This window comes from Neophocaena asiaeorientalis, unplaced genomic scaffold, assembly GCF_003031525.2.
Source record: "Neophocaena asiaeorientalis asiaeorientalis breed wild unplaced genomic scaffold, Neophocaena_asiaeorientalis_V1.1 scaffold217, whole genome shotgun sequence".
NCBI classification, from domain to species: Eukaryota; Metazoa; Chordata; class Mammalia; order Artiodactyla; family Phocoenidae; genus Neophocaena; species Neophocaena asiaeorientalis.
The window spans coordinates 4,833,876-4,855,948 of NW_020172293.1; the positions used below are offsets into that span (position 1 = coordinate 4,833,876).

The 22,073-nt window shown below is 38.0% G+C and overlaps 1 protein-coding gene across 9 annotated transcripts in view; it reads right to left on the reverse strand.

Annotated features, from left to right (window-relative positions):
- Positions 1 to 22,073, reverse strand: part of MLLT10 (MLLT10 histone lysine methyltransferase DOT1L cofactor) — a 243,475-nt gene that overhangs the window by 12,558 nt on the left and 208,844 nt on the right. For all 9 annotated transcript variants that reach the window (XR_003005988.1, XR_003005987.1, XM_024765503.1 and 6 more), the window contains 3 exons: positions 16,790 to 16,968; positions 4,268 to 4,385; positions 2,845 to 2,917 (listed from right to left, as the gene is read on the reverse strand). Coding sequence is in view for 7 of the 9 variants with exons in the window: in XM_024765503.1 (XP_024621271.1) it covers positions 2,845 to 2,917; positions 4,268 to 4,385; positions 16,790 to 16,968 (370 nt within the window). In the remaining 2 variants the exon portion in view is untranslated. The remainder of the gene's footprint in view (positions 1 to 2,844; positions 2,918 to 4,267; positions 4,386 to 16,789; positions 16,969 to 22,073) is intronic.

Genomic DNA, 22,073 nt, shown 5'->3' on the forward strand with positions numbered 1-22,073 from the left:
GAGCATTTTGTTATAAATTCAAAAATACTTAGTTTCAAGTATTTTTAGAATTAGGGAACATTATCCAGACCAAAGCAATTTTTGAGCCCTTTATACAAATTTTTTCTAAAATGTCTTACATCTGTACTTCAAATGATAACAACTTAATCACCTCTTCCAAAACAAGTATCACTTATATTAAGATGTACATGTTATGTTCTCTCATCCACTTTTTGTTTTAAAAAAGTAAATGGGGCCATTTCTGTTCTCCAGCCTCCATAAAAATATAATAAATTAGTAAAGGGCTTTAGAGTTTCTGAAGTGTTTCCACCTAGTTAACTTCACAACAACCTAGTGAGAAGTCAAAACCTGCCTTACTGGCTCCATTTCTATCTGAGGAAACAAGATGGGGCTTTAGTGACTTGTCCAAAGACACGCCACTAGTAAATGACAGAGCTGGGCTACAGCTCAGGTCTTCCAACAGCCTGAGAATGCTCTGCCACATCCCTGATATGCATCTCTCCAAAAATCTCTTTAAATTAGAAGTTAAACAAATGAGGCTTTTTATTCCACATGTAAACATCACATGCTACATACAGCTGCCCATCCCTTTCCAAATAGTATATTATTGCCAGGATAATTTAGGCCATTATATTTCAGGCTGCTTTTTAAAGAATAATATACAGTTGGAAATATGCGCTAAGGTAATTTAGTGCCATTTTTTTGTGTTAAATACCATTTAGCTAATGAAACACAAAGAACTGCACAATGCAAAATTGCAGTAAGGAATCCTGAATAATTTCTAGGTAGCTTGCACGATATTTTAAGTTTAAAAGGAGAACACAGGGGGGCTTCCCTGGTGGCACAGTGGCTGAGAGTCCACCTGCCGATGCAGGGGATGCGGGTTTGTGCCCTGGTCTGGGAAGATCCCGCATGCCGTGGAGTGGCTGGGCCTGTGAGCCATGGCCGCTGAGCCTGCGCGTCCGGAGCCCATGCTCCGCAACGGGAGAGGCCACAACAGTAAGAGGCCCGCGTACCACAAAAAAAAAAAAAAAAAGGAGATCACGGGGACTTCTCTGGTGGCGCAGTGGTGAAGAATTCGCCTGCCAAATGCAGGGGATACGGGTTTGAGCCCTGATCCGGGAAGATCCCACATACCACAGAGCAACTGAGCCCGTGCGCTGCAACTACTGAAGCCCGCGCGCCTAGAGCCCGTGCTCCACAACAAGAGAAGCCACCGCAATGAGAAGCCCATGCACTGCAAAGAAAGGTAGTCCCCGCTTACCACAACTAGAGAAAGCCCAAGCACAGCAACGAAGACCCAGTGCAGCCAAAAATAAATTAAATAAAAAAAAAAAAAAAAGAAAGAACACAGAGACGCTTCCTCCACTAAACATAAGAGCAAAAAAAAAATCCATTAACTTTCTTCTTTGAAAAAAAAAGAATAAAACAGTACAGAAGTAACACAGCATAAATTATAAATTGGTCAGATGATGTTATAATTGTACTTCAGACTCCTAGTTTCAAAAGAAGACTATTTAATTTTCTGCAGAGTTCAATTAGGAAAACAATACTACCTTTAGTTCACTCAGGGATTAGAAAAAAGGCACTACTTGATGCAGCACTAGAAAATAGCAAAATTAGAGGTTATTGGACTAATCTCTCTAACGTTAAAGATGTTCCTTAACAGACATTCCCATATATATCAGCAACACAACAACAGTGATATTTACGGTAGCCATGGCAGAAAAATTTTTATTTTTAATAGAATTTTTAAATTTCCACAGTTGAAAAAGATTCTTCAATGGGCTTCTTCCTCCTTCTGCTCCATTCTCACCCAATCTAATACTATGCTTGAGGCAGTTTACAAAATTAGAGAACAGAGAGAAAACAAACTAGAAAAAGGTATAGGAGTTGAGAGTGGAATAAAGTTAATAAAACGATAGCCTAATGTGCTATTCACAGGAATAACCTTATATATTATATATTAATAAATGGTACCTGAACTCTTTCATATAACATCTAAGATAATTTCACAGAACAATGTAACATATTTGCTATACTTTGCTTCAGACAATTTTAAGAACTAGAGGGATTTCAGAGATGAGCCACAAGAACTTCATTTACTGAATTAGGAACTAGAGACTAAAGGGTTAAGTGCATTGCCCACAACAGAGCTAAAACTGGAACCCAAAGTTGAAAGCCTGGAGTCTGCAGCTTTAAGAGACTTTTTTTGTGTGTTTTTGTTTGTTTGTTTTGTTTTTATTTTTGGCTGTGTCGGGTCTTTGTTGCTGCATGGGGGCTTTCTCTAGTTGCGGCGAGCGAGGGCTACTCTTCTTTGCCCTGCACGGGCTGCTCATTGCAGTGGCTTCTCTTGTTGCAGAGCATGGGCTGTAGGCGCAGGGGTTTCAGTAGTTGTGGCACACGGACTCAGTTGCTCCGCAGCATGTGGGATCTGCCCGGGCCAAGGATCAAACCCATGTCCGCCCTGCATTGGCAGGCAGATTCTTAACCACTGCGCCACCAGGGAAGCCCTAAGAGACTTTTAAGACTATTTTCTAACCAAAAAGAATTACCCAAATTAATACATTAATAGTACCAGGAGCTGAATATACAAGAGAGCTGAAATTCATTAGAAATCCAAGAAAAGGTATATCTTTTACAAAGCTTACAAATCTAACCATGTGTTTAAATTAATATTCAAGTCAATTTAGAATCATTTTTCTTGACTGTCCAGACATGCTTCTTATCTATAGAATGCTTTTATAGCCTCACAAATGTATGCCCTGCTGATATGAGTTAAAGAAGTTTCCAAATCGCGAAATGTTTCCTTTGCCGATACTTTGCAGTGCAAATAACGCTTACCTTGGTGAGAGACTCCCTCTGGGTGAGCTTCCTCTGCCACCAAGGCTGCGGCTATTGTCTCCGAGTTCTTGATCTGCAGTGTAAATATTTCACAGCTGATAAAGTGACTCTCACTAGATAACAGGTTTTAAGCTCTGGCCCTGATTTTTTCTAAAACATACATAAAACCTTTACCACTATCTTTGCAGTTACTATGAAAGTAGAAGATCTAGTATGTTGCTAGTTTAGAATTGCTGAACTGTGGCATGTAAGGCGTTGTCCCTACACGTTTTTTGTGGGTGGAGAAGGCCATGGATTATGTTCATTCTTTCATTCCTTTCAATTTTACAGCACAGAAGCATGGTTTCCATTTGCAGTACCCTCCCCTCAGCCACTTTTAATTTCTACGGTTAAAGTAATGAATCACAGCTGTGGACAGCTAATCTGTATGCTTATCACAGCAAATCCTTATGCTTTGTATATTTTAACACTTTGCATTCCAAGACAAGTCATAAAATACATATGTATTACATAGAGCTACACACTAAAAGTGTATCTATTATATGGATCATTTCACATATATACTAAATATCCAAATGGACAATAACAAGTAGGAATACAGAATTCTGTATTTAAAAGGAAAAAGAAATTAATTTCTTCAAAATATCCCTTAGGTAACACCGAGTATCTCTGCTTGAAAAATAACTTGTATTTCCCCTACAGTTAGTTCCTTATAAAATCATCCTATCTGGCCTCTTTAAGGTTGTCCTCCCCTTATTCTGAGTCAGGTAACCTCTGACCCTTAAAGTGTAAAGACATGACTGATCCATTCTTGGTGAACTGCTAAACCCATTCCCTTCCCCCAAACAGGCATGACTACTTGGACATGTCAACAAATCCTTAAGGATGGAATGAGACAAAGCAAATCCAGTGGCTCATTAAAACAGTACAAGAGGCAAACGCTACAAAATGTCAACTGGTAAAAATTCACAGGATTACTAAACACTGTAGAAATTCTCTAACAGGATTTTTTTACCAAGTTTGTGTAATGCAATTTCATGAATTATGCAAATAAAGATTGAGGCTATTCAGAGAAAAGCCCAGTGTTATGTTACTTTCATTGCACAGAACTGAGCACTGAACACATCAATCACAAAAGTCACAGGAGACACTAGCATTCCTGCCTGCTGATGGCTCTGCTTAAACATTTACATTTCAGACAGTAAAAAAGCACATCACTATTTTGCAGCACAGCATACTATTTACTTCCAACTGTGATTCTTTTGATTTAAAAAGGGAGGGGCACAACCCCCCCCCCCACCCTTTAGATTTTACTTATTAACCACACCTTTAGATCTTTCAAATCAAATGACCTGAAGGGGGTAAAAATTACACTGGGGGAAGGGAACAGAATTTTAGAGTTTAAAAATTCTTGAAATCTTACCTGTTTGATTATTTTCAGACTGAGCTATAAGAGCTGCCATCGATGAATTTGGATTTAATCTATTGCCATACATATGAGATGATGCCTGACTAAGAGAAGATCCAGCTAGAGTATTTGCCTAAATGAAAAGAATTACAAAGACAAATGAATCATACTTAAAAATATCTTAATACTTTTCCTCCCAATAGAACTAGTAACAACTATTTTCTCCAACCTAAGAATATAAGCAAAAATTTCTGACTTTCTGAAGAGCAAATTTCATTCTTGTTTCACCATTCCAATATTCCAGTTTCTGGAAAGTTACATAACTCTAAATTTAAAAAAATAAAAAAGTGAGAGAGAGAAAGAAAAAGGATTGGCACGAAGTTAACTATTCATGCTTTAATTTCAAAGTACCTATTCGATACCAAAACCAGTGGCATGGTAACCATGTGAACATATGACTAGTTATTTAATCTTATTAAACCATTTACAAAATAAGGGCAGGGAGACAACAGATGTCTAACAAATGTTTCAATCTCTTACCTCACAGGCTGGCTGAGGAGGTCAAAAGGTCCAACTTCTACCTTTAGTATTTTAACTATACAGAGCCATATTTCTATTGCTTAACTCTGTCATTAGTAAAACCTGCACACTATTTTGTTATTTCCTATTCTGATAGACTTGGAAGCCTGCTGCTTTTTCTGTTTTGTTTTGTTTTATTTTAAAAGAAAGCAAACAGGCATCACAAGTATGTTTTCTATACAATGCAGGGCTCAACGAATCACAGCTTTGCCCTGACCCCATATAAGGCACTGTCTTTTTGGCAGTAAGCCAGCTCTACGAACTGAAGAGCTAGTCCACAGTTTGTGATTCATTCATGTTGCTAACCACAATTCTGAAGGCCTCCACTGGGACTTGTGCCAAACAAGCGAAAATGAACCCTTAAACAGATGAAGCTAAGGAGGCTGGCCAAAGTCTTGCGTAATCCAAAGTAATAAAAATGCCTTCTTTGATGTGAATACTTTCTCCCACTTTCCAAGAATATTATAACCTTAAAAATGTGGCATTTTAGAAGCAAATCTCTTGTACACAAAACACTGTTAACCCACAGAAGGCTATTACTAGCCTGAAATACTCTTCAGACTTAACAGAACCACGAATTTCAAAGTAGATTTCTTTTTCTTTTTCATGAATGAAATCAAACTTAACCTTTCATAAAAACAAAATCATTGTGTAGTTATTGCAAAACAAAATTCTGGAAAACAATTTAAAAGAACTGAGACATTTTTAATATAAAGCAGCTGAATAACAGCAGAACAAAAGATGTGGGACATTTTGACATGTTTAACTGCACAAAAGAGAACAAGACGACATAATAGTGACAACAAGCAAAATATAAACAAGAGAATAAACTGTGTTTCTGGAAAGACTCAGACCCTGACATTAATATTTGGCCTCTAGCCAACTTACTAAGCATAAAAGTTGGCCTTTACAATTCATAGTAATAGTCCCCGTGATGTAGAATCCTGTCCTTGCTTTCCATTGTTTCAAAGGGTATAGTTCATACTGTAATGTCTAAGTTCAACTGGTCAATTTCTGGGCTTTATTTTTCCTCTTATTAAAGATACGTATATGAAGTCAGTAGTTTGGATTATATAGTACTGTTTAACAATCAATTAGCCCTCGGCAAAAGCTAAGTCAGCACTTTAACCTAAAGATCACACTAGACACTTACCATGTATAGAATATATTAAATGAGTCAAAAATGGAAACATAGGAAGACTTTTTTTTTTTAACCTCTCCAGAAGTTAACTACTTGGGAATCTTGGATACTTATAAAATAACTTAGAACAAGAAAAATCCAAAGAGACACACAAAATGATCAGATGTTACCAGTAACCCAGTTTAAAATCTTGGGCACCTCACACTTAAAAATGCTCTTTGCAGAGCGCACTTACTTACTCTAGACACAATTCTAAAAAGATCAACTAAGCATATAACAGATTAGAAGTGGAAAATTAATTAGAAAGACGAAGAAAAAGTAATATCTTGAGACATTTTGTTGGCAGCAAGAAGTAACAGCTGACAGCAAGAGAGGAGAGAGAAAAATACCAGCAAGAATGAGTGCATTCCCGACTGCTGGTGGGGCTGTGCTCTGAGTACATGGACAGGAGGGGCCTCTGCACCTGCACCCTATCCTTTGACTCTCGTGTTTGTGCACTCATCCACTGGCTGAATCAAAACTATTATCATACCAGTTGAACTGCTTTTCTAGTTCCAATTATCAGTTTTATGAGCTGCCTTAGTCTCTTGACAAGAATCAAAGATCCTATTCTCTTTCAGGAAGGGTTCCTTCTGTCAAGAGCTTTATATTTATCCTTGTTAGCTTCAAATTTCTTGATGTAGTCTCCAAATCATCTTACTTTCCGAATCACACACTACGCCCACTACACTAACGGATCAAAACGCAAAGCAGCACACCATAACTGATTTCCATAATGACTATCAACAGGAAAGAATCAATCATTGTTAGCATGATTCCAAAGCAGGAAACATGTATTTTATAAACATGGCAGGAAAAGGAAAAATTAATAATAAAATAATAAAATAAATTAGAAATACATTCTTCATTATCCTGAATGATAAATTTCCCAAATTTTCTGAATGTTTAAAAATTATCTGGTAGTTTCGTCTTTTAAAAATTATTCTATTTATCTAAACAAGAAATTTCCAAGAGAGACTGAAAATAAATGACTAATTTTACCATGTAGGATTCTGTGGTATATGAAAACATCTAAAGCACTCCACATTAAAATTCAAGTCATTACCATCATTTTAAGCAGGGAACATGAAGCTACCAAAGATTCCACAAATGCCTGACACTGCTTGGCCAACACTTCTCAAATGGTATTTACAATGGTTACTGCTGGAAACTCTTGATAACTCTGTAGGCACCTTAGGACCAAGGAACTCCCAACATTTCAGTAAAAACGTTCTTCAACTTAGTGGCAATAGAGAAGGATAAGTGAGAGAGCAGGGAAGAGACACACAACTTATGAGGACAGTACACATATAATGACTGGCATTTTGTAGACTCAAAAACCTTCCGTTATTAATAAGTGAAAGCACTAAGATTCATGGAAGTCCATGAGAACCTAAAGAAGCTAGTTATGAAGCATAAAGGGCACTGAAAGCTTTTATATAAAAGGAATCTGGAACAAGGAATCAGGGAAACAATATATACACAGTTCTCCAAAGCACACTCTGAACATGGATTTTTAAAGTGCACGGAAAGCAAATTAGTAATGTACCACAGGTCTGCTTCAGAAGACCTGGTATAAAAACTCGCAGTTGTTATTGCTGGAGATGGTGTGGAGATAAAGGAGCCCTCCTACACTGCTGGTGGGAATGTAAATTGGTGCAGCCACTATGGAGAACAGTATGGAGGATCGTTAAAAAACTAAAAACAGAGCTACCACATGATCCCGCAATCCCACTCCTGGGCATATATCCAGAGAAAACCATAATTCAAAAAGATACATGTACCGCAATGTTCATAGCAGCACTATTTACAATAGCCAAGACATGGAAGCAACCTAAACATCCACTGACAGATGAATGGATAACGGAGATATGGTACATATATACAATGGACTACTACTCAGCCATAAAAAGAGTGAAATAATGCCATTTGCAGCAACATGGATGCACCTAGAGATTATCATACTAAGTGAAGTAAACCAGACAAAGACAAATATCGTATCATAGAGCTCACATACGGAATTTAAAAAAAAAAAAAAAAGGGAGAGAGATACAGATGAACTTATATACAAAACAGAAATATATCCACAGACATGGAAAACAAGCTTATGGTTACCAAAGAGGAAAGGGGAAGGGGCAGAGGGATAACTTAGGAGTTTGGGATTAACATATACACACAACTATATATAAAATAGATAACCAACAAGGACATACTGTATGGCACAGGGAACTATACTCAGTATTTTGTAATAACCTATAAGGGAAAAGAATCTGAAAAAAAAAAAGAAATATATGTATGTATAACTGAATCACTTTGCTGTACACCTGAAATTAACACAACATTGTAAATCAACTAGACTTCAATGAAAAAAAACCCAAAAAACTGGCAATTGTGTCTGGAAGGAAGTACATACCTTATTTCAATTCTATCTTGCCCTGGGAAAGAGAATGTTTACTGTGGGCAAATATGTTCTCAGGCCTATTGGCACTATAGAGAGTATGAGTTGTTAAACACTGGGGAGGCTGAGTGAAGGTATCCACAAGACACATAAACTCTGTACTGGTTTTGCAACTTTTCTATACACCCAAAAATTATTTCAAAATAAGAAGCTAAAACAAAAAAGAATATGTAAGTGTCCATCAACAGATAAATGGATAAAGAAGATGTGGCACACATATGTAGTGGAATATTACTCAGCCATAAAAAGAAATGAAATTATTTGTAGTGAGGTGGATGGACCTAGAGTCTGTCATACAGAGTGAAGTGGATCAGAAGGAGAAAAACAAATACCATATGCTCACACACATATATGGAATCTAAAAAAAAATGGTTCTGATGAACCTAGGGGCAGGACAGGTGTAAAGACACAGACGTAGAGAATGGACTTGAGGACACGGGGAGGGGGAAGGGTAAGATGGGATGATGTAAGAGTAGCACTGACATATATACACTACCAAATGTAAAAATAGACAGCTAGTGGGAAGCAGCCGCATAGCACAGGGAGATCAGCTCGGTGCTTTGTGACCACCTAGAGGGGTGGGATAGGGAGGGTGGGAGGGAGACACAAGAGGGAGGGGATATAGGGGTATATGTATGCATATAGCTGATTCACTTTGTTATACAGCAGAAACTAACACACCACTGTAAAGCAATTATACTCCAATAAAGATGTTTAAAAAAAGAATATGACCGCCAAAAAACTGGTCACTTGGCTTTATAGTGTCCTGATGAAATGAAGTCATCTACTCAAAATGTAAAAACAGGTTTTAGATCAAGATAAAAATATTTTATGAAATTATAAGTTCATATTGCCTTAATAAACTTCTGCTTTCACTTCCAAATATATGATACCTTAGACAGGTTCTTTTTTCCCTCCCCAAGACTAATAACTGAAGGAACCACTTCCACGCAAGATGTTATATCTATTCTAATACCTTAGTAAAAGTCTCACTAAGTGTAACAATTATTTTATAAGATGGACCCAGAGCCAAGTAAAGTAAAAATAAACTGAATAATTATTGAGGTAAATCTAAGTCACGGTGAAGCAAAATATTCTTAGTACCTGAGTCAAAGAATACCCTTAGCAAATTTAGAATAACTTACTATGTTAAGCATCTAGAAAGATATGCAAGTCCCTAGACCAAGGCAGTAGTGAAACTCGAAATAAATCATAGAAATTTAGTGTTTCCTAAGTAGACTGACATACCCTATTAAAATATTAACAAGATTAAAATTATATTTCAGCTTGAAGTTCACCTCTTACATTTCAAATGTCTCCTTATGACCACAGAGAAGTTTTGAAAGAGTTCTAGTTGTAGAGTGAAGTAAGTCTACCAAATTCCTAGGCACTTGGCTCATTCTAAAGAAGTTAGTAGTAGAGAGGGAAAAAATCAGGCTAAATCTGCTCAATTATCTGAGTATCAGACTTAAAAGTGGGTATTGTTTTGGCAGATTTTTTTTTCCTCCCTAATGTTGGTAAAGGCAGAAAAATAAAGTATAAAGAAGAAAAATTAGGTTTGAAAGAACAGTACCTATCAAAATTTCACCTTTGGAAAGTATCATAGCAATGCATCATCTAGAGGTGAGTATGAAACTTCATGCTTCAATCATATAGGAAGAGGTCATAGCAAGCATTTTTTAAATGCACAATTAACCTGTCAATAAACATTAAAGTCAAATGATTCAAACAAGCTCTAAAACACAGCAGCTTCTTCTTCAAACTTTCCAACGCTGACACATGATTTAAAAATGCGTTCTTCTGAAACACTGTCAGCTCACTAAACAGTATTATTTTTAAAAATTCCTACTTCATCCATACTCTTACAAGAAAAAACTCTTTGTTATCACTATATCGGCCATAAGACAAACTATCTCACCTTGGGTGAGGCACTAAAGCTCTCTGTCCTCAATTTCCATCTGTAAAAATGGAGATAGAAATAGTACCTTCATCATAAGAATACTGTGAGACTTGAGTTACTGCACGTAAGGGCTGAGAAGAATGCGTGGCAGATGGCAAGCACTCAAACTTTACCTTGTTATTTAAAACTTCTTTTCATAAACTATTATGGTTTCCATCTTTTCCATTAACTTCATTAGAGAACATAATTTGCCCATTATATTCTGATATTAACACGGCTATATTTCAGAGTAAAACATTTCCCTAAGAAAAATTAGATAGTACTGTCTCATTATGCAATGATATCTTAATCTATATATTCTATAATAACATAGCAATACAGCAAATATAATGTAAGGATTCAAATATTTTAATGATAATTTATACACAGTTTGTTTGACTAGAAAAGTTTCCAGGAAAAACTGGAGAACAGTAGAAAGTTTCATATATTCTCCAACTCAATCCTAACTTTGTACTCTAAAATGTATCCTGATAACAGACCCATTTCTGTGTCAGCTACCACCATCGGGCTTTAATACTCAGCATGTGATGAGAGAAGAAACCATGTGTGAACAACTTTCAGGTCCCATGAGTAGGCTGACTGTTAAAGCTGTCAGGTTCAATTGCATCATTCCACTTTATTCAATGCCCCAAACTGCTCTCTAATTGTTAGGAGCTTAACGTATTCAAAACCATTGTTTAGGCTAATGCTGAAATGCCCCACAATTGAGTTTATAAAGTAGTGGGAGGGATTAAATTGTAGTTAAACCATCAATGAACACTGATGATTGAGCAACAGGACTGTGCAGAATAACCACCAATTCTAAGCAGGTTTCTTAATTGGCCAATATCTAATCAATATATCACCTACCTTTTGGGGTGGAAATTAAGTGCCTAGGACTAAAGAGGCTATTGAAATAATTTAAGAATGAAAAGACCTTAGTCAACAGCTGTATGTGAAATGACTAAATGGGTGTAATAACCATTAATTCCAAAGTACTTCATGGTCTGCAAAGTACTTATTCTCGCTTGAACTTCAGAATATACCTGTACTGCAGGTAGAACAGGTATTTAAAGTATTCCATTTCACATATGAAAAAAAAAATCAACATCCACAAATGTAAAAGACCTACCCACAGACACACTAGTGAGCAGCAACGCTCCAGGAATCTAGGATTTCGGACCCCAGTTTCTGCTATTTTGCATTGTGCCACACAGACAGACACAGTAAAATTCCTAAGAATGTTTTTTCAAAGAGATACCCCTTAACACAGAGGCTCATAATCTATGTCACTTAACCTCTTCATCATCCAAAAGTAAGTAGCATTAGAAAGCACTTATAAAAACTTATTCTGCTCAGAATGTGAACTTCCTTAAAATTACAAGTCATTATGTATTTAAAACAGGGACTTCCCTAGTGATGCAGAGGTTAAGAATCTGTCTGCCAATGCAGAGGACACAGGTTCAAGCCCTGGTCCGGGAAGATCTCACATGCTGCAGAGCAACTAAGCCCATGTGCCACAACTACTGAGCCTGCGCTCTAGAGCCCGCAAGGCACAACTACTGAGCCCGCGTACCACAACTATTGAAGCCCACGTGCCTAGAGCCCATGCTCCACAACAAGAGAAGCCACCGCAATGAGAAGCCCACGCACCGCAACGAAGAGTAGCCCCCGCTCGCCGCAACTAGAGAAAGCCTGTGTGCAGCAAGACCCAATGCAACCCCCAAAATAAATAAATAAATTAATTAATTAAAAAGCAGGATACAACAATAAAGTAAAATAAAATAAAATAGATGAAACTTTCGCTCTGACCAATCAAGTCAGAGCTCCTCCAAAGATAGATGAATCGGCCTGGGAAACTGAACCATTTTCCCAAACAGAATTAAAGTGCCCTATCAGCCATCATCTGAAAGGAAATCAGGATTATATCTAAGACAGCTCCCCAACACACACACCAAAGTTAAGATACCTGAAGTAAAAGTCTCACAGAAATCTGCAAAACATTAGTCACTAAATTATACCTTTAAAATACTTAAATTTATCTGCATTTACTAAATATCACATAAATAAACCTTAGAAGTTCCTTCAATTAAATTACTTTTAAACCTGTATCATTTTTATAATAGTAACACAGAGTAAACAAGGAACCATGATTATCTACATGAAGACTGTATCCAAAAGCAAAACTCAGAATGCAAGACATATTAGAGTACAATTATTTTCATTACATTCTGTCTTAAACTCTATTAAAGCAATCATCCTTCAAACAAAAGCACCAGAATTCTTCCAAAGACAAAACAGAATGAATGCAGAACTAAGAAACAGTGGAATTTGAAAGGCAAAATGAAAAATTAATGGCACACCTATAGAAACTAATTTATACCTCTACCCATGATACGAGAGCAGAGCACCCATCATTAAAACATCACAAGGACAGCAGTTCTATCTTCCAATAATGTTAAGGAACTATAATTGTAACTATACTGCTGATATCTGTGAAGGAATAATTACCCTAAAAACAAGTTTATCAAATAAAACAAAAGGATTTGACATCAAACAATATAAAACTAGGTTATCAAACATTTTTAAAGGTTTTTTTCAAATTAGGGCTGCTAAGCATCAGACTTTGTCTCCCCACATTTTTACAAGTGTCTCCTTTTTGCCCCATTAAAGGCACAAATCTAGTTTCAGTTTTAATTTCTATTAGCTCTTCCTGATCTTACTTCCCTGACCACTTGCCTGGGAACAATCCTTAAGACAGCAAATAAACCAAAGAAGAGGCCTGTCTATCTTACTTAAAACCAAGGCCAGAAAGATCAAGAATGACCTACGGATTTTTATCCTGCTGGCACCAAGCCCATCACTAAAAATTACTGCTTTCATTAAGGTTTTGGGAGGGAAAGGAGGAAAGTCAAAACGTCGTTCAAATTTAACACTTCTATTCTCTGATTTATATTTTTTAAAACATTTGCTTGCTGGTGTGATGGTTTTCTCAATAATTGTAACAAGGCTTCTATAATTATATTTTAAACATTGACAGTTTTAATTTACACACTTATAGCACTACTCTCTTCATTTTTAAATCAACTACCTATAAAGAAACTCTAAATAAAAGGCTAAGGTGTGATTATCTAAACACAGTGAATTGCATGATCTGAAAACATACAAGGCCTATACAAAAGTTAAACAGAAATAAACTTCTGTCATTTTGGAAAGAAGATTAAATTACCAAGTGCATCACAATTTTAGGAGTTCTATCTAAACATTCGATTTATTCTAAATATTTCTGTATGCTTTCCTTTGCACATTGCCTAGAAAATTCACACTTTGCACATTCAACACCGATACAATTGTCTAAGGCAGCTAAACTGAAGTAGTTCTGCACTCAGTTCAACTCAGAGGTCAACCTGCCTCAGTTGCCTGGAGACTGATGGTTGCTACAGCAGCACCAGATAAGCCAGGCTAAATAAGCTCTGGCTTCAAGGCAGAAAGTGTTTACTGCTGGACAGAAACACAGATGCAGCTGTCTCGGCATGCAGCATGTGAGTCTCACTGGATGATCATATTTATAAGAGACCCACCTTACTGAAACAGGGAAGAGGATAAACAGTGAAGATTTTAATTGGACTGAATCCTGGATTACTTGAAACTATGATTTCTTTGTTCTTCAGCTGAGTCATATGTTAAGTGGAATTTTCCCTCTAGCTATAAATTTCTCTTCACTACCACTTCCCCCACCCACCTCCCTAAAGCCAACCCCCAAAACCACAAACATAATGAATGGGAAGAAATGAGATTTTTGCTTAATTCAGCCTGGAATTAACCAGAGGTAATTAAAACAGACTTTTAGAAAGAAAGGAAAGGAAAATACACATTGAAAATGTTCATGTGAGACTCTTTCCAAGGATATAAAGCTATCAACAGCGTATGGTTACACTTAATTAAAAGAGATAAAACTATTAATAAGAGCCATTTTCTCATTTATCCTTTCACCCTCTCTAACCCCAAACCCCTATCATTATGCCTATAGCTCACCTAGACTAGTGAAATGAGCTAGAGAAAAACTCTCCTAAACTAGTCAAACTTCCCTTCTTCAGGTTGAGAAGTTCACCAAATTGTTAACTTTCATTTTCAAAGACAATACCACTAATCATGCCATTGTTTTTCTGTGCTGAACTGTTGTTTATTCTAATTCTTGATCTAATTATAATGGTGATCGTTTGCACTGCACCACTACATACTTTAAAAATAACTTAATGCTGTGCTCTGATGTACAACTTACAGAAAATGCTGGAAAAGTGTACATATATTCTAAGGTCCGTACAATAGAAATTATGAACACATACATAAAGCAGAAGTTTACAGCAACTTACAAACAAATAACTACTTAACTAGTTGTTTATAACTAGACATTTGTCTTTGTCATAATTTTCTTAAAACTCTGAGACTATTAGAGGCATTGGGTAAAATGAAAATAATAAAATTATAAAGAATTACAAATAAAGAAAAAATATATATACTTTAGGAATTTTAAATTATTACCTTTGAGGAAACACGGGGGTTGGGGATGGGGAGTGAGTGTGTGTGCTTGTGTGTGCGTGCGTGTGCGCACGTGTGTGTGTGTGTGTGTGTGTGCACGCACGTGCACAGCTGTGCCCATTTACTATCCTATTTATATAATTATGATTTCTCTGGTTTGACTCTGGCTCTTAGAGCATTCCTGTAGACTAGGTCACCCATCAAGTTCCAGATCTAAAATGAAGGAAAAGGATAAATAAATGCAAAACCACCAACATAGTCACCATTATTTATAATATTATAAATATCCCTTCTTATAGGGTGTTCAAGTAAGAACACCCTATAAGTACTTAAAAGAATCATTCACTCTTAACCCTATATTCTCCTTCACTGGTTTTTAAAAATTTACACCACAGATATTCATATATTATTTCTGCGATTTTAAAATTATGAAAGGAATTTTTAAAACCACAGAAGTCCAAAAGTGGTTCATACTTTGTTTGGTCCTCCTTTTAAAAAAGGGAATAAAAGCTCCCCCCAAATTACTATTTTACATCATTAGGACAAAATCAGGAACTCAGAAATTGAAAAGAATCAGTTGGTGCCAACATATTCTTTTGTGCTCTCCCATGAATATCATGTAAAAATGTGTATTATTTCCACTCGTGTCAATACAGATTGAGGTATTTTATAAATTCCTATAGGAAGCCTTATTTCATTTATCTCCCCTATAATCTAACTTACTTTCATTTGCAAATGAAGAAACTGACAAAGGATTAATCTCCAAAATATACAAGCAGCTCATGCAGCTCAATATCAACAAAACAAACTACCCAATCCAAAAATGGGCAGAAGACCTAAACAGACATTTCCCCAAAGAAGACACAGATTGCCAGCAAACACATGAAAAGATGCTCAATATCACTAATCATAAGAGAAATGCCAATCAAAACTACAATGAGGTGTCACCTCACACCGGTCAGAATGACCATCATTAAAAAAATCTACAAACAATAAATGCCGGAGAGGGTGTGGAGAAAAGGGAACCCTCTTGCACTGTTGGTGGGAATGTAAATTGATACAGCCACTATGGAGAACAGTATAGAGGTTCCTTAAAAAACTAAAAATAGAACTACCATACGACCCAGCAATCCCACTACTGGGCATATACCCTGAGAAAACCATAATTCAAAAAGAGTCATGTACCACAATGTTCATCGCAGCTCTATTTACAATAGCCAGGACATGGAAGCTACCTAAGTGTCCATCGACAGATGATTGGATAAAGAAGATGTGGCACATATATACAATGGAATATTACTCAGCCATAAAAAGAAACGAAACTGAGTTATTTGTAGTGAGGTGGATGGACCTAGAGTCTGTCATACAGAGTGAAGTAAGTCAGAAAGAGAAAAACAAATACCGTATGCTAACACATATATGGAATCTAAAAAAAAAAAAAATGGTTCTGAAGAACCTAGGGGCAGGGCGAATAAAAACGCAGACGTAGAGAATGGACTTCAGGACACGGGGAGGGGGAAGGGTAAGCTGGGACAAAGTGAGTGTGGCATGGACATATATACGCTACAAAATGTAAATAGATAGCTAGTGGGAAGCAGCCACATAGCACAGGGAGATCAGCTCCGTGCTCTGTGACCACCTAGAGGGGTGGGATAGGGAGGGTGGGAGGGAGACACAAGAGGGAGGAGATGTGGGGATACATGAATATGTATAGCTGATTCACTTTGTTATACAGCAGACACTAACACACCACTGTAAAGCAATTATACTCCAATAAAGATGTTTAGAAAAAAAAAAGACAAATGGATGTACATGTTACTTTGCAACACTGTAATAATTTACCTGAGTTGTAGCAACAGCAGAGGGTGCAGACGACCCAGCAGATGGGGAGAGCGCTCCCACTTGCTGTAAATGCCCAGAAGGTTGCTGAGGTAAATGAGAACTGGAGACAGGAGTACTGGATCCTGAGCCAGATGCTACATTTGGAAATGATACTGCTACATCACTGCTGCTATAAATACCTACAAGAAAAAAATCTTATTTAAATATTTTATAATTTAGCAGTCAAATTGGTCACAGACACCAACATTAATCGATAAGTTAGAATACCCACATTTCCTCCTGATCCCTCCCACAGTGATAAATTTTATTGATGTAAAAAAAACCAAAAACACAGTCCGGGAAGATCCCACATGCCGCGGAGCGGCTGGGCCCGTGAGCCATGGCAGCTGAGCCTGCCTGCACGTCCCGAGCTTGTGCTCTGCAACGGGAGACACTACAACAGTGAGAGGCCCGCGTACCGCAAAACAAAAAACGAAAAACAAAAAAAACCCAGTAACTAAATGTATAAATACTGACTTTTCATAAAGTACTTGTCTTAAAGAAACTAAGACTTTTTTTATACGTCAAAGATGATTTGTTAAGAGACAGAGATCACATCAGGAAGTGCTTTGTAAAAATAATAATAAGGGTTTTAGGAATTCCTAAGAGCAGTGACATGTTTCTAAAATAGGAGAATGAAGAAATTAGAGTTGTATAAAAATCACTTGGTAAGCCTTTCAAAAAAGCAGATACTAGAGCCCCAGTACTCATGATTGAGAAGGTATGAAATGGGAAGAGACTCTGTTTTAGAAAGGTCATCCACATTACAGAGCAGAAAATAAAATGGAACAGGACTAGACTTGATATTCCGAGAACAACAAAGAGCCTGATGCCACTGGTGGGACACAGCAGTGAGAATAAAGAATACAGGTGGATTCTATAGATATTCAGGAGGTAGAATAAACAGGACTTTATGACTGACCGAATGGGGTATCTAAAGTAGCAGTCGGGGTGGCCAGGGAACAGAGGATTAAGAGATGATGGTGACGTGGAAAGCTAGGTGGTGGTAGCATTCACTTCAGAGAACACAGGAAAAGAGGAAAGAGATTTGAAAGCATTTTCAGTAGCACCACAGGGTTAAAAAGCCAGAAAGAAAGAGTAGAAGCAATTCACTCTAGAAAAGTGGATGGACAGAGGACAGAAAGAGAAAATGAGCAAAAGTTAAGAAGAAACTAGGAGCTACTTTAAAAAGTGTTTTGTGGGTTTTTTTTTTCCCCCCCAAGATGGGAGATCATGCTCTTATGCTGATAACAAAGAGTCCACAGAGAAGGAAAGGCTCTTTGAGGATAAAGGTTAAGAGACAGGAATCTCTATAAACCAGTGGGGTTCTGAACCAGGGGTGATTCTGCTTCACAGGAGACATATGACAATGTCTGGACACATTTTTGGTTGTCAAAACTAGGAGGTACTACTGGCATCTAGTAGGTAATGGCCAGGGATGTTGCTAAACATTGTACAATGCACAAGACAGCTCCTCACAACTAAGAATTATCTGGTCCATAGAGTTAATAGCAATGGAGGCTGAGAAATCTTATAATAAACCAGGGCTCTTGGGAGGGTGGGAGGGAATAAGACCTTAAGAACTTGACACTATAAACAAGAGGAAAGCAGAAAAAAAGAACCTAAGTATGCCATAGTCAAAAAAATTTTTTTCAGAAAACACAGTGCTTGGTTATATCAACAGTAAAATTTACTTTGTTCTAAAGAATATAAATATTATTGATTCATAATAAATAAAAGTACCTATAATCTTCAAACAAGGGGAATACAAAAATTGGGACTTTTTAAAGGCCTTACAACTATAATTGAGGCTCCTAAGATCCTTTTTATTATCTACAATTTCTCCAGAATAATGATAATTTATCCACTTAACAAATACATTCATTCCACAAACATCTGAGAGCTCACTGTTTGCCAGACATTATTCTAAGCCCTAGAGATACAAAGCCATTCAAGATATGTGGTCTCCGCCTTCAAGAAGCTTAGTGGAAAAAAGAGACAATTACAAAAGACCGTGAAGAGTACTATGATAGAGATATCCTCAGGAGGCTGTGAGTGCATAAAGAGGGTTATCTAACCCAGACCTGGAGTGAGAAAGGATGAGGTCAAAAAGCGAAATGGAAGAGATGGGTGCCTTTAAAGCTAATTTCTAAAGGAGCTGCAGGACAGAGGTGAAGGGCATTCTGAGGAAGAAACATGCGCCACAGAGCCAGGTAGATTCTAAGAACTTGTAAGTGCCATCCGTGTAGCTTAAGCAAGAAATGAGGCTAAAAAATAAGCAGGAATCAAATCAAGAAGAACATTAAAAGTTAAAATGTTAGGGCTTCCCTGGTGGCGCAGTGGTTGACAGTCCACCTGCCGATGTAGGGGACACGAGTTCGTGCCCCGGTCTGGGAAGATCCCACATGCTGCAGAGCGGCTGGGCCCGTGAGCCATGGCCGCTGAGCCTGCGCTTCCGGAGCCTGTGCTCAAAACGGGAGAGGCCACAACAGTGAGAGGCCCGCATACCGCAAAAAAAAAAAAAAGAAAGATGGACCACAAAGAACAAAATAAGGAAACAGAGAGAATCTTAGAAACCACCTAAGAGAATTTCAAAGGAAAACGTCAAATGATTCTATTAGTCATTTAAGGTAAGGCCAGAAAAAGAAGTCATGAAAAGTAACAAGAAATTTTGGCAAGATAACTCTTTTAAGAAGTTTGGCTGTGGAGGACAGAAAAGAGCACATAAATGCAGTGAATATTTATAAACCTACATTCCAAAGGACAGGCCCATAGGTGAGGAAAAAAAATTGTTTTAAGTTGTTTACCCCATAGCTCTTTCAACAAATACTTATTGAGGTTCTAATAATAATTTTTAAAAAGGCAATGAAGATAGCAAAGAACAGAAAGGAATTCATCCTTCAAAGAACTTATAGTCTCACAGCACAGCTAATAAGTACTCCCAAGCTACTATGATACAGGAGGGAAATGCTAAATACCATAAGGACATATGATACAAAAAATGACTTAAGTTCAGAGGAAGAGACTGGGGTGAAGAGTTCCAGAGAGAAGTACTTGAACTCAGCTTTTTCAAAGTACCTTAAAAGGTAGAGTGCTGATTTTTTTTTAATGTCGAAAAGCATACTATACGTGGAATCTCCAATTCCCAAAACCAAAAGACAAAAGTGAGCTGGAGGCAGTAGGCTGAAATCACAACAGGACAAGTTTTTGACTGAGACAAACGTCCTGGCTCTCCCAACCTTGTGATCTTAAACTTTGTGAGCCTCCATACTGTTCTTTTCTAAGAACCCAGATAATAGCTACCTTAAAGGTTTTTGAGAATACTCATGTAAAGGCTCTAACAGTGCCTAATACACAGTAAGTTGCCATAAATGGTAGCTATAGCTATTTTAGAGTTAGTGCTCTAGTTAAAAATTTATCTTTAAGTCAGGGAAGTACAGTATTTTCATTGTCAGGTCCTCTACTGTCCATACTACACTTTGAAAACTGCAAATACCATTACCACATGCAATAATATATCATGAAAGTATAATACTGAGAAGCAAAACTGTGGTGTGTTTGAGGATCTTCAATCTCTAAACTTAAGTCTGTTTTCTAACTGCATTAGCTTGATCTTAAATGGGAAACTGCACAGCTAAAAACGCAGCAATCACACTTTGAAACTGGTACTCAGGTTACTGTAATAAAATAGAACAAGTCAAAATTTTCCTTTCCTATCAAGTCAGGAAAGCATGGAATTCTAAATCTTTTTCTGAAAATGCAGATCACTGGCTCACCTCAACTCCCTCATACCTCAGGTACGATGGTACAGCATTAACCGTTCACTAAGACCTCTAGATCCTTTTTCACAAGGCAAATAATCCTCCTTAGATTGTTCTGTACCTGCTTTCTATTTAACTTCACTCTGTTTTCATCTTTTACAAGTTATATGCTATTTTAATCTAAATCAAGGTGACATTCATCTAATTAAATAGAACTGAATCCTGCAATGCACAAGCTCAAGGAAAATACCCTCAAATTCACCTGTTCAGGATACAATACTGTGCACCTGCCGTCAGGGCAGCTGTCCCGGTTTACACTCTCCACCAACAGAGACCAAGTGCCTGTCTTCCACCTCACACTCGATTTTATCTAGTCCGTAGATCTCTGTTAATCCAATGGGCAAAGGTGCACTACCACACTTTTACCTGTGTGTAACCAGGCGTGGGAGGACGTGTGGAATGAGCACTGTCAGGAGGAGCGCTCCTCGTGTGGAATGAATTTTGGCGAATGGAACTGGAGAGAGAGGAGGCCCGGACTTAGGACCAGCCCGGGTCAGCTGTCGCGTGTGACGGTGGCGGTGAGGACGGAGACCTGCTCACCCACCCACGGGCGCCCGAGGGAGAGAAGCAGCACGTGCAGCTGTCCCAAAAAAGGCTCCCCTCTGGGGTTCTTAGGGTCAGCGCGTGCCAGACAGACGGTGCTTGCGTCTCCTCCTCTATCCGAAGTTTCCTTGGGTTCCTCAAAGATGTCTTTGCACCCTTCAGGTCTCGGCTCAAATGGCACCTTCTCAGAGAGGCCTTCCTTGACCACCCTATTGAGTACTGCAACCCCCTCACTGCCTCCATCTACTCCCCTGCTTTTTCTCCATACTCATTATCACATTTATCATTCTGCACGCTTTCCTTATTCCTTTTGGTCACTGTCTTTCCCATGTCCCTCTGGAATGTACTCTCCATGAGGATGGGAGTCTGCTTTGTTCACTGCCTTATTCCCAGTATTGTACTTAGAGCAGTGCCAGGCATACTAGATTTGCAATACATATTTATTATTATCATTCAGTATTGAATGAGTGAAATTCTATTTGGCAAGGCAGTATAGCTTAGTAATTAAACTTGCAGGGTTGGGCTCATTTGGACCTCAGATCAGCTGCATGACTTTGGACAAGCAACTTAACTTCCCTAAGCTTCTTTCCTTAAAGGTGAAGTGGGGGGCTTCCCTGGTGGCACAGCGGTTAAGAATCTGCCTGCCAATGCAGGGGACACGGATTCGAGCCCTGGTCTGGGAGGATCCCACATGCCAGGGAGCAACTAGGCCCGTATGTCACAACTACTGAGCCTGCACTCTAGAGTCCGCAAGCCACAATTACTGAAGCCTGCGTGCCACAACTATTTAAGCCTGCATGCCACAACTACTGAAGCCCGCATGCCTAGAGCCCGTGATCCACAACAAGAGAAGCCACAGCAATCAGAGACCCACACAGCAC